The sequence below is a fragment of the Equus przewalskii genome, chromosome 3 (genome assembly GCF_037783145.1).
Source record: "Equus przewalskii isolate Varuska chromosome 3, EquPr2, whole genome shotgun sequence".
NCBI classification, from domain to species: domain Eukaryota; kingdom Metazoa; phylum Chordata; class Mammalia; order Perissodactyla; family Equidae; genus Equus; species Equus przewalskii.
The window spans coordinates 107,699,507-107,712,441 of record NC_091833.1 but is presented as its reverse complement, the minus strand read 5'-3'; the positions used below and the strand labels follow the sequence as shown (position 1 = coordinate 107,712,441).

Here is a 12,935-nt window from a genome sequence, read left to right as displayed (position 1 = left end):
TTCACTATCTAAACATATGAATCTCACCTTTATCTGACTTTTCATCCACAGAATATTTAAAAAACTTCTGTCGCTCTTCAGCTTGATTCCATATACTAAGACCTCTAAGAAGTTCTGCAGTATCCTTCTGAGAACAGTGTTGTGCAATCACTTTCTTCTTAATATCCTTAAGCTCTTCATAGGTAAAATATTCCATTAACATGGGCTGAAAAACCTAAATTAAACAAAATATTCATAAGGAAGATGCTTAATTTTATTTTACATCTTTTAAATTATTAATGGCTCAAGTGTAGTATTATGACTACATATTACAAAGAGATAAAAATTTTAGTTACCACCAACTTAGTTTATCCAAAAATTATAGAGAAGAATATCACAAAAAAGATCCTTCTCTCTATGACTTCTCCGGCTAGTAAGTCAATCTCTGAACAATTTAAAAGCATCATAACCTGAAGCTCTTCCGGTACAGAGCTTGTTAAACTCTCTTAAATCACTCTCCTATAGACATTCAGGTCACTTAACTGCCTCTGCTACCACAGTAACTGACTCTACCCAAACAGGGTCTCTAAATCATATGAGAATGGCACCCAGTGTACCAGAACCATAAAAGTCAGAGCTCTCCTGAGACTATTCAATATTATCTATGAGATTTCTTCTTCGAAATAGATCTTCGGTCTCAACCTCCAATTTATAGAATTAGAATCTTGAGAAGTGGAGCCAGGGGCCAGCCCCATGGCCAAGTGGCTAAGTTCGCACGCTCCACTTCAGCAGCCCAGGATTTCACTGGTTCAGATCCTGGATGCCAACATCAAGCCATGCTGAGGCAGCTTACCACATGCCACAACTAGAAGGACCCAGAGCTAAAACTATACAACTATGTACTGGGGGGCTGTGGGGAGAAAAAGGAAAAAAACAAAATCTTTAAAAAAAAAAAGAAGTGGACCCAAGGCCTTTTTTGCCTTTTTTTTCTTTTTTGGCTCCACAGATAATTCTGATGTGCATCAAAGGTTAAGAAACACTGCTGGGGCTGGCCCCGTGGCCGAGTGGTTAAGTTCGCGCGCTCCGCTGCAGGCGGCCCAGTGTTTCGTTGGTTCGAATCCTGGGCGCGGACATGGCACTGCTCATCAAACCACGCTGAGGCAGCGTCCCACATGCCACAACTAGAAGGACCCACAACGAAGAATATACAACTATGTACCAGGGGGGCTTTGGGGAGAAAAAGGAAAAAATAAAATCTTAAAAAAAAAAAAAAAAAAAGAAACACTGCTCTAGTAACTCAGTAGTTTCAATGATGGCTGCGTATTACAAGGACTTGGGGAGGCTTTAAAACATACCCATGTGAATATCTCCTACCTGATTTAATTGGTGAGGAAAGGACTTAAAGGTAGGTTGTTTTTTTTAAAATACCAATCTGATTATAAGGTGAAGCCATAGTTAAGAATCACTATAATAACTGATTTACAGCTGAAAAATAATCCAGTCTCTTACCAAATATTTTCTCTATTCCTTACCCTGATATTCAGCCCATTTTAGAGAAAGAAGAGAATGGGAAAACGTTTTGCTCATCCATTCTGTGGTATCCTAAAACATGTGTACTAGGCATAAGACAGAAAAGTTTAACACCACTATTTAATTATTAAAATCTGCCACTAAAAAAAATAGTACTAAAAATTCTTTAAACTTATGAAAATAGAAAACATTAATTTGTTTAAAGACAAATTAAGGGTTCTGAAAAGACATTAGGGTGGCATAAAAAGTTATTAACATTCAATACAGTTCCATCTACATAATAAGAAAATAAATATTTGCCAAGTAAATGAATTAAATCATTCATTCAATGATAAGCAACCACCTCTCTGAGAGAACAGAATTAATGCTTTTTCTCCTTGGGTTATTCTTCATTTCCTAAAATGAACTCAAGGCTTATCTTCCTGTGTATTATTTTGAAGAATCAGAGGCAAAATAACATTTTTTAAATTTTATAAATCAAAATCACAATTATGCTTACCTCCTCTTCCTCTTTCATGTGAGGAAGAAAATCTCTTGTAAAAGCCTCCAACCTCTCTTTCAGCTGTTTCGCATAATTTAACTGTTCATATTCATTCTGGAAACCAAAAAAATTGTATTCTATAAAAGTTTTGCTTATTTATTTTGTAACTGATCCTAGGAAGACAGTTTAAAATGCAACATTAAAACCTCAGGAAAAAAACAGACTGACGAATAGAAAGTGGTCTGTGCACTTTTCTAAGTAAAAAAGATGTCCTTAAGACATCTTTTAAGGGAACCTTGAATTCCTAGTAATGTGATGTCATATTTCTTTTCAAAAATGTCATAAAAAGTCTAAAAATAGCAAGTACTTACTCAAAACTTCTGCTGATTTCTAATGTATATATTCATCATTTCTGTGTGTCCATTTTCTTATAGATCTCCCAACAGTCCACAAGAGCCTACTGGACTATCTTATTACAGAATCCCTTTAAGGTCATGCAGTGTATCCTCCACTAAACAATTCAGAATACCTGTTACACCACACTACAGAGGACCATACGCATTTCTAAAGACAAGGAGCTCACTACATCTTGAAGTAAATCATTCTAATTCTGGGTTAAAAAGTTCTCCCTCATGTGAACTAAGATCACATCTCCCTGTACCTTATCATTTCTGTATCAGCCCTCCCAACTTAAAACATGTGGAAAATTTACAAAATAATGAAACTTAAAATATGTTGGAATATTTTACCCCTGCTGAGTGCTCTCTACTGTCCCCCTTTTGGAACTAATTTATTCAACTGCTTCCCAATATTCTACCCAATATCCTATTCACTTAGGATTTCACACATTTTCCCTAAGCATACCCAAGTGGCTTCTATTTCCAGTTACAAACTAATAATAATCAAATTTGCTTTTCCAAACCAAATTATTCTTCTGACCTTGAAACCCACCAAGGCCTCCTCCTACTAATAAATGCCTACCTGGATTGCCAGAGCAGTTCAAACCCAACCTGCAAATAATGGGTCTTCTTATTCTCCAAGCCTTTTCCATATTCCCTGGAAAGTCAGGCTCAATTCTCATTCTCATTTCCTTTCTCTTTCTCCTTTCCTCCTCGCTTTATATGCAAGTACCACATTCTATCAATTTTATGTCCTCCATAATTCTTAAGTCTGTCCCCTCCCCTGTATCTCCACTAGTCATTACTTTAGTTCAGAAGTTAATCATTTTATTGAATAGGCAGTACATTCAAAGAGTACAAGAGTGTTCAATAAAAAGCAAATCTGCCTTCCATCACTACCCAGAACCCTACCCCTACCCAACCTCCCACCTCCCCACCAAGTAGCTACTGTGTATTCTTCCAGAGACTATTAGAATATTTTATTTTTAAAGGTCTTCCTGCTCGAGTCTTTTCTTTCCCTTCAATCCATCCTCTTCCCTGCTGCAGAACAGTCTTTCTAGAACACAAATCTAGAACTGAAAGGTGCATGGTGGTTTGACAGAATTGCTTGCAACTTAAGTCTATGCTTCACCAACTTAATCCAGAAGGTGGACAAGTGAAAATCAAATTTCAAATACCCCATAATCAGAAAGTAAAAGTTTTATGGTAATTAAAATTTCAACTTACAAAAAACAATTTTAAGATTTAGGGAGTAGCATTCATTATAAAATTTTATATACAGTAATACATAGGTAACTGATAAAGATTCTCATCAAACCTGAGTCAGGCTTCACTGAGCCCTCTTCTCAACTAGGCCCTGACCTTGAGCTCTGTGGTTGGCCCACTTAGCCCAGTTTTAGCAAAAATCACCCTGAGTCAGCTTATTGAAAATCCTCCCACCCTTGACACCTGATCATCCTCGATATCTATCCACCCTCAATATCTTATCACCCTGGTCTGCCTTCAGCAAAAATCCTCTTGAGTCAGCTTAGCAAGATCCTCCCTAGCCTTGATGTTTCCTCTTAGTAATTTTCCTGACCCCCATAGCCTGCTCCTTGGGTATAAATCCCTACTTGTCCTTGTTGTATTCAGAGTTCATCCTAATCTCTCTTCCCTAGTGCAAAAACCCACCGCAGTAATCCCTTGAATAAAGTCTTCCTTATTGTCTTTAACAAGCGTCAGAATAATTTATTTGTTTAACATAACATCATTTACTATAAAATGCTAACAAGTTTTGCCAATGACATACCAGAAGATGACAGAAGTTATGATAAACACCCATTTTTGCAACTCACCTTAACATTCTTCAGTCCTTTTTCAAAGAGGCTAAGCATCTCAGAGAGTTTATTGTCAGAATGTACATTATAAATAGTCTGGCTGCGTTGCTGAAGCAAACCAATAATGTATTCATTTTCAATTTGCTCATGCATTTTGAACTCCTTAAAAGTAGCATAGAGAGACTGCAGAAGAGCACGGAAATCACTGTTGTTGGAAAAGTTGGTTTTAGAAAGCTGAATAAAAATTTAAAAAGAAAGGCATAATAAATACATGTAAATACGCACCAATAAGAAATACTCAAATGCATCCCCATTTAGTTTTGTAAACAGCAAAACACCTCCCTTACACTTAAAGTACAAATAAAGGAAATTCATAAACAAGTTATAATAGTATAACAAAAAGTGCACTGGGCCAGGAAGATGTTGGTTTACATTCTGAAGGGCTTAGCGATATAGAAAAATGATCATGCACCAACAAATCAGTTTCCTTAAATAAAAGGGATAAGACCAGATTCCCTCCAAATCTAAAATTGTATTACTCTATACATATAGATACTCCATAAAGTTATATGTAAACACTGAAATAGTTGTGTTAGGATAATGTACGTGGTTTTTTCTTTCTTCTAAATGTCTTTATGCTACTGTACTACTTTTACAATGTAAAAAATTCAAAAATATTCTATTACAGTTTGTTTAAACTTTAACAGCAAGATGAATCTGCTTTGTTCACAAAATAATTATAAAATATTGAGCTATTAGAACATTATTAAATAACTTTAGGGGAACTGTTTTTTTCTTTTTTTTAAGAAAACTGGGATAAACACTTAGCTTATTTAAGAAATCATGCACTTTTCTGGGGCGGAGGCATTGCAATAGTATAATGTGAAAATCTAGTCTATCAGGGATAAAAAAGTAAATGCACTTGAAGGAAGGAAACCAATCGATGAAAATATAAAGGAATATATACACTGCCATTTTAATCCTACTATTCAACAAGAGAAAATGACTAATCTCATGTAATTTTAATATTTACATTTAATGGTAAACTAAAATTCTCGTGTTTAAAGGATACATATTATCAAGAAACTTGATTCAAGTTAAAGTTCAAACTAATATTCAAACCTTCCATTACCTCCACTGCCATATTAAACCTAGTTTTAGTATATCAATTCCAGTTTCAAAATTCATTTTAAAAAGAAAAATCCGATTTTAGGTTAAAAACAGTAAATGGAGGAGAAGCTACTAACATCATACTTCCTAGACTTGCTTTGTAAAGTCTGATCTAGTATTCCTAAAATAGAGCCGAGCAGTGTCTAAGCTGTCTTGATTGCCTGTTCTCAACAGGAATAGGGGGCTCATGACAAAGCATCAGGAAAGATGACAAACAAATTACTATGCAAAACTATTTCACCACACATAACAGAATTAACTAAGTATCTTCTGTAAAGGCAATATGGATTAGGTATTAAGGGTCATTTATAGAAAACCAGACCTAGAGTCAGATTCTCTAGGATCAGATTCCAGTACTACCATTTATTTAACTGTGTAATCCTGGGTAAATTCCTTTTCTCCCTCCAAGTCTTAGTTTCTTCTTGGTGTTGAATGAGAATAATAATAACACCTGTGAGATTAAATGGTTGCTGTGAGATTAAAAAGTAGTGCTTAACAAACATTAGCTATTACCATTTTGAAAACTAATCATTTATTTTTATAAATTCATGCATTTTTTTACTCTATTCACATATTTAATGAGCAGCTATTAAGAGCCAGGCACTGTTTCTGGTACTTGGGATACATCAGTAAACAAGACACCTCTGCCTTTACAGAGGTTACATTCTAGTGAAGGAAAATAAGACAATGCACAGTAACAACAAAAAATAAGTACATTACCTAGAATAGGGGTTTGCAACTTTTTCTATAAAGGGCCAGACAGCAAATATTTTAAGTTTTGGGGCATACTGTATAGAGCTGCCATTTAATTCAACTGATTGTAGCACAAAAGTAGTCATACAAATGAACATGGCTGTATTCCAATGAAACTTTATTTACAGACAATGAAATTTGAATTTCAGGTAATTTTCACATATCATAAAATATTATTCTCTTGATTTTTCCCAACTATTTAAAAATGTAAAAACCATTCTTAGCTCCTGAGCCATACAGGCAAGACAGATTTAGTTAAACCAATGTTATAGATTTCATCCTAAGACATGTCACGCAAGATAACAAAATTCACTGGTGGCTAATCTCAGCAAATACTATCATGTGTCATCTTATTTAAAAATAAAAATGAGTCTTAGTAGAAATAAGAGGTAAATCAAAAAAATAGCATTAATAATGGTTGTAAAAATTTTTAAAAACCAAAGCATAGCAAAAAAGTAGACAATGCCCTCACAGGAGTTAAGAAAATAACATGTTAAAAGAAATTTTGCACACATTCTCACTGAACTATTAGAAAACTTTTCAGATTTAATAACAAACTAAGGTAAAGACCAGGTTCACGCTACAGATTGAGAAACCAAAGTAGATATATAAAAGAACTCAACAATATACACAGACTCAATCCAGCATAGTAGTTAAAAGTGCAGACTCTGGAGCCAGACTGTTTAGGTGTGACTCCATCTCTACCAGCAGGTCACTCAACTGCCCTGTACCTCAGTTTCTTCATCTGTAAAATATGACTAATAATATTAACTACATCATAGGGTTCTTATGATGATTTTTAATAAGTTAATATATTTAAAGAACACAGAATATAACATATTTAAGCCCTACTTAGGCTTTTCCATTATTTCTATATTTAGCCCAAAAAAACTATCATTACAAGTCTTTACACTACCCAAGTCCGTGTTTCTCCATTTGCAAAGGGCAATTATTTTTAACCTGGTACCTAAAGTCAGTAAATTCAGCACTTAAAAGAACAACCAGAGCATATACAATTTAACTTTTTAAAAATCTGTTTATATGAATTATTTTTTAAAATTTTGTTTGCCTCTGCAAAGTTACTCAAACACACAGACTTGATAGAGAAAAAAATAAACCTAGACACAAATAATATCTGGGACATACTGAGACCTATAATGTACTAGGTACTATACTAATTATTTTTAGATATTACTTAATTCTTAACAATCCTAGGAAGGACATATTATAATTCCCATTTTACAGGTGAAAAACCTGAGGCTCAGAGAAAATAAAAATCCACACAACTAGTAGACAACAAAACAGAGAACAAGTCTCTATGACTCTAAAACCTATGTACTTTCCACAAGATACAATGTTAGTTCCAAGCATAAAACTATCTTTCCAGATCCAACACAGTAAACTGTCAGGAAGAAGGCTTGCTCTAAAGCAACAGTTCTCACCAGGGGTTGATTTTGCTCCCCAGGAACTAATGGGCAAGGCCTGGAGACATTTTTGGTTGTCACCACTGCAAAAGCACTGCCAACACCTGGTGGGGAAAAGCCAGGGATCCAGCTAAACGTCCTACAATGCACGGGACAGGCCCCATAACAAAAAATCATCTGGCCCAAAATGTCAATAGTGCTGTGGTTGAGAAATGCTGCTCTAAACAAGTGTTCTCCAAACATGATTAACCATGACCTTTAATATGAAATTTAACCAGTTATTTAACCAGAAATATAACCACTGCACACACCACAAACACTTCAAACAAATTTCAGGAAACAATATTTCCCTCTCTAACCTGTGATGTACTCTAATATTTACTTTTCCATTCATTTTTTTAATGCTGTTTCTGGTCCACAAAATTGATTACATAACCCACTAAAGGGTGACAGGACACACTTTGAAAAAACACTTCTACAGTAGGATATAAAGGTTCCTAAGTGACCTATAAACTTGTATACTCTAATGTCTGGCAAATTCAATAAGGAACCTATGTAGAACAGGATACACATAATCAACGAATAGTAACAACCAGTAACATGGTATTTCCCATATTTTAAAAGAATTCATAACTGACTTTCTTTCTCACACACTCTACAATCTAAAATCTTACAACCTGGCCTCAGACTGATTCGAAAAATCGTGTGTCATTTAAAGACCAGAGGTTAAGTTCAAAAACAGACATGAAAAATAGCATAACAAAAACCCAAACACTATTATCCCAAATAACTTTTTACTTTTTATCTACTTGGCCAGTCAACACTTTCATTTAATCAAGGGTGATTTATACTCAATGAAGAAACCTTATTAACTATCTGGTCAAACTAACTTTACAGAAAGAAAAAACTATCATCCACAGGTCAAACGTTTTGCATAAAATCATATAGCTAGTAATAAGTAGCAGAACCAGTAAGGTAATGCAAAAAACATGGGCTTCAGAAGGGGGAAAAACCCTAAAATTAACATTCAGGCTCCCCTAATTGCTAGTTGAGTGAGTTGGGTAAGTTACTTCACCATGAAGTCTGCTTCCTCATCTTTAAATGAGGGATAACACTTGTCTCACAGGGCTTTTGTGAGGATTAAAAGAAACAATGTAAGCATGTAGTAAGAACTCACTAAATTCACTTTTCCTTCCTCTCCTAGTTCTCAACTCAATCTTCTCTCCAATAAATCAGCCTTTCCAACGCCAGTCAGTTTTTACAGGTATGAACAGAAATAGAAAAATAAGGAGAACTAAATGAATTCTTCATAAAACTGTATTCATTCAATTTTTTTAAAATAATCTATTCGAATTTTTCTGAGATTATTTCCTTTCTAGGGCTTTGATCATAAAAAATCCTTCTTTTATAAAATCATAAAGTGAATAGCACTTTTAATACACTGATTTGAAAAACTTGGGCACTCCATAAAGCTTCCATCATTTGAATTTTTTATAACTGGCTTATGTACAAGTCCAGGAATCTCTGTACTATGCACATCCTTACAACCACCACCACTCACTCAGTTCTCAGAAATCCGTTCTAAGAGACTATAAGACCATTCCTGACACTTCAATACAGAGCTGACCATCTACCTCCCTTGGCTCCCACTATATAGTATTTGGATTTTCATCCTAGCACAAATGCTAGACTGTAAACTCCTTAAGAATAGGAACCACATCTCACATCGCCAACTCAAGGTACTACAAACTCCACGCTCACTGGCAGAACTGTTAAATTTTGAGGATTAGAGGAACAACTGAAGAACTGGAGTAAACTGGAAAAGGATGTCACCTGATGCCAATGTTCACTAAAATCATCCCAATTTGGAAGATCAGTGGATTAGCAAAAAGATTTCGTCAAAGACTGTTACCAAAAAAATTTTTCAGAAACTACTCCAGTTTCACATAAAGAAAATTAAACTAAGAATCATGACCCTGATTTGAGTTTCCATCTGGATCTATCACTGTTTATGTGAACTTGGTGTAGCTAATCTACGCCTACAGGTCTCCAGCTATAAAACAGATACCCCTGCCTTTACGTACATCAAAGGACTGTTGTCTGGAAAACAGTGAAAAACCTTTCCATAAAAACCTTTTATAAATGTAAGAGGAAATTCATGAACAAAGTATTAACTAGGTATTATACAGCAATATTTAAAATGGCACACAACTTCAAGAGGAAGATGGGCATGGATGTGAGCTCTGGGCAAGTCTTCCCCAGCAAAAAGAGGAGGATTGGCAGCAGATGTTAGCTCAAAGGGCTAATCTTCCTCAAAATAAATAAATAAATAAATAAATAAATAAAATGGCACATAACTTCAGAATAAATTATTCTAAGTAAACTAGTCTAAGAATATAAATGACTGAGCTAATGCTAGTAAATAAATGGATGCTTCTAAAATATGGTGTACTTGAAAAGTTTGATATTGGAAATAAAACTGACTTCTTCATAATTACTGGGCATTCAGAGTCAACATTTAGAATACAGTGAACTAACCGGCTCTGTATCTTTTTAGTTTGAGTATAAAAACTAGTCTTCATTCTGTAAAGTTTTACGGTACGCTGTTTGGGTTGGATACCCTGGTCTATACAATCAAAAGATGGTGAAGGCAAAGCTTGAGATAACAAATAAATAAAAATAACTAGTCCTTTAAAACTACTCATTCATCATAAAATACTTATTTTTCCACTCTAGCTCCCAAAGGACGTCCTATGAGAGATTTCCATTAGCTATTAGCATCAAGAAGAAATCTGGATGTAGAACTTCTATGCAGGTTTTTTTCCCCTAAATCACCTTGGTCTCTGATTCACAGTTCAGAAAATTGGACTTTTAATCTTCTTCTTGATGAACATAAACAACAATCTCATTAACTACATCTAATTAAATCAGAATTAGTGATCATTTTGACTTATGCTATGTCAAATAGAAAATGTTTTCTTAGTTCTTGCAAGAGGGAACATTTAACTACTGAAAAGAATCTTATTAACTCAGGTATTGTTTTTAAAAACAGCAATGTATTTCCAAAATCTGTTCTAATGTTCTCAATCACCAGGTAAAGACATAAAATTAGTGACTGACCTCTTCAAAACTTTAAAATAAGGCTGGTTAGTCTAGTACATAACTAAAGTTGTGATTCTTAACTATTGGGGAGAGTCACACATTATTCAGAAATCTGATGAAAGCCACAAACCCCCTAGGAAAACGTACACCTGCACAAAAATTTCCATAACAATTTCAGGTAACCCAGAGACTACCGTTCCCCGGTCTACACTGCAGGGAAGACGTCAGACTCCATTAGTCCTCACTAACTTTCCCTTTTCGATTTGGAGAAAGGAAAAAACCTCTTCATTTTTTTCTTTCATGCAATTAAAGGATACTGTCAGAATAACAGTTGGAAAGCCAGAGGAGGTCAAAACACTACAATAAGCTAACGCAAAAATTCCGGGTTAAACAGCTTAACTAACATTCGTTATGCTTCTCCTGGGTAAGTGGTTCTCACCCTTGGCTGCACACTGGACTCACCCCGGGAGCTTTAAATTATACTTGATGCCTGGGTCCCACCATCAGAGATCCGGATTTTAGTGATTTGAACATCAGGATTCTAACAGCTCTCAAGGTGATTCTAGAGAGCAAAGGTTGAGAACCACTGTCCTAGACTGTCCTGGTCTTTAAAGCTACATCTGAATCAGGCACTTTTAAATTTTCAAAATGGAAGGAGAGAAAGGATGACTGTGGGTGCGTTTTAAATCGTTGGTTTTGAGCGTGGCCTAGCAGTGAACACACTGTGCACCCTCCCACCACCTCACTGGGCTGCGAGAACTTTCTCTCTCAACAGTGGTTCTGCTTAATGCTATGTCAATTCTGAAAATTCATAAAAGTTGATTTCTATGCTTAAACAATAGTTGTTTAAAGGTCTTTTATTTGGTTTATTTCTACACAAAACACAGTTGCCTGAAGCTTCCAGGATATCCACATGTGGACTTTTCCCAACATAATACATCGACAAAAATTTGGAATCTTAATATTACTTTAAAATCATTAGCAAAAGGCTCTCAACTATTTCCACAAAAGTGCTTTTTCAGCTTAGGCTGCACCAATTCAGAGTCCGAAAAGGTTCTCACTGTTTAACTTTTTCCGAGGCCCCTCTTATTCGAGGCCACGTAAAGAATTCCAACAGAGAATAGCTGTCTTATAACAAAATCTACATCGAGTAAATGCTCGGGACAATCAAAGTTGCGAAGAAAGAGAGAACCACAAATGAAGAGTGAGAGTTCTCCAGTTCCCAAGCCGAGTAACCTGGGTTTTCTTCCAAATCGAAGCAGTGAAAAGCTGGGGCACGAAACGAGCCGGGGGTAGTTGGGAGCAGCGGCCCGATGGGCCAGGCATTGAGCCAGAGGTTCAGAAGGATGGAAGGGGTCTGCAGAGACTCGGGGAGCCCCCAAACAGGCCGGGGGCGGTGGTGATGGGAGGCGGGGGACAACCGCAGAAACGGCCTGCCCCAGGCGGAAGGGAAACCCCCGCAGGTGGCAGACCCGGGGTCCCCGAGGTCGGTGGGGAGCGGAGGGGGGCCTCTCCCGAAGGAGGCAGGGGCGGGAGGCCCGGCGCGGCCGCGGGGAGCCGGCCCCGAGGGCGGGGGGCGGCCAGGCCCTCGGCCAGGAGGACGCAGCCGGGCAAGGGCCGCGCCGCGAGCCCCGAGGGCACATCTGAGGCGCCAGCCGGGCGGGGACCGGGCTCCCCGGGAAGACGCGGGGCAGCGAGCGCCGCGCTGACAGCTGCGCAGGCGGCAATTCGCGCGGCGCGGCCCCGGGGGCTGCGGGCGCGGCGCAGGCCAGGCCGCCAGGGACCCGGCCCGCTCTCCTCTCCGCCTGCGCTGCCCAGAGCAAGAGGCCCCGCACGCCGTTACCTTGTCGCAGTAGAGCCCCACCAGCTGCTTCATCCGCCAGTGTGGGGCGGTGAAGACGTCCACTTCTTCAGGGAAGGGCGCCATCGCCGCTGCCTCAGCCTCCGCCTCAGCAGCCGCGGCCGCCGCCTCTCCATAGACACCCTCGCCGCGGGGCAGAGGCGGCGCGCCCCCCTGCGCATGCGCCCGCCCCGTCGGCGCGCGCGCCCGGGCTGCCCGACCGGCCGGGAGGCGGGGGCGCGCGGGCCGCCGCCATGCGGTCCCCGTGGCCCACGTGACTGGGCGCGCGGCGGAGGCTCGCGCTTCCACCTCCCGCCTTCGCTCTTCATTCCTTGACCTTTTCGCCTGCCGCAAAAAGAAGCCAAGTCTTTTCACTGTTCCCCAACGTAAAACACACTGTCTGAGGGGAGGGGTGTCGCTTTAGGGGCGCTCTCAGCGCTT

General features: G+C 38.3%; 1 protein-coding gene across 2 annotated transcripts in view; it reads right to left on the bottom strand.

Moving 5' to 3' along the window:
* FBXL5 (F-box and leucine rich repeat protein 5) overlaps nucleotides 1-12,717 on the bottom strand; it is a 43,596-nt gene extending 30,879 nt beyond the window's left edge. The window contains exons 1-5 of one of the 2 annotated variants that reach the window (XM_070613217.1): nucleotides 11,891-12,339; nucleotides 5,736-5,826; nucleotides 4,224-4,439; nucleotides 2,009-2,104; nucleotides 28-214 (exon numbers count right to left, since the gene is read on the bottom strand). In XM_070613217.1, the coding sequence (XP_070469318.1) occupies nucleotides 28-214; nucleotides 2,009-2,104; nucleotides 4,224-4,439; nucleotides 5,736-5,738 (502 nt within the window). In that variant the 5' untranslated portion in view covers nucleotides 5,739-5,826; nucleotides 11,891-12,339. Of the gene's footprint in view, nucleotides 1-27; nucleotides 215-2,008; nucleotides 2,105-4,223; nucleotides 4,440-5,735; nucleotides 5,827-11,890; nucleotides 12,340-12,497 lie in introns of those variants that run through there. The other variant, XM_070613216.1, reaches the window with a different exon arrangement.
* Nucleotides 12,718-12,935: the final 218 nt, after the last annotated feature.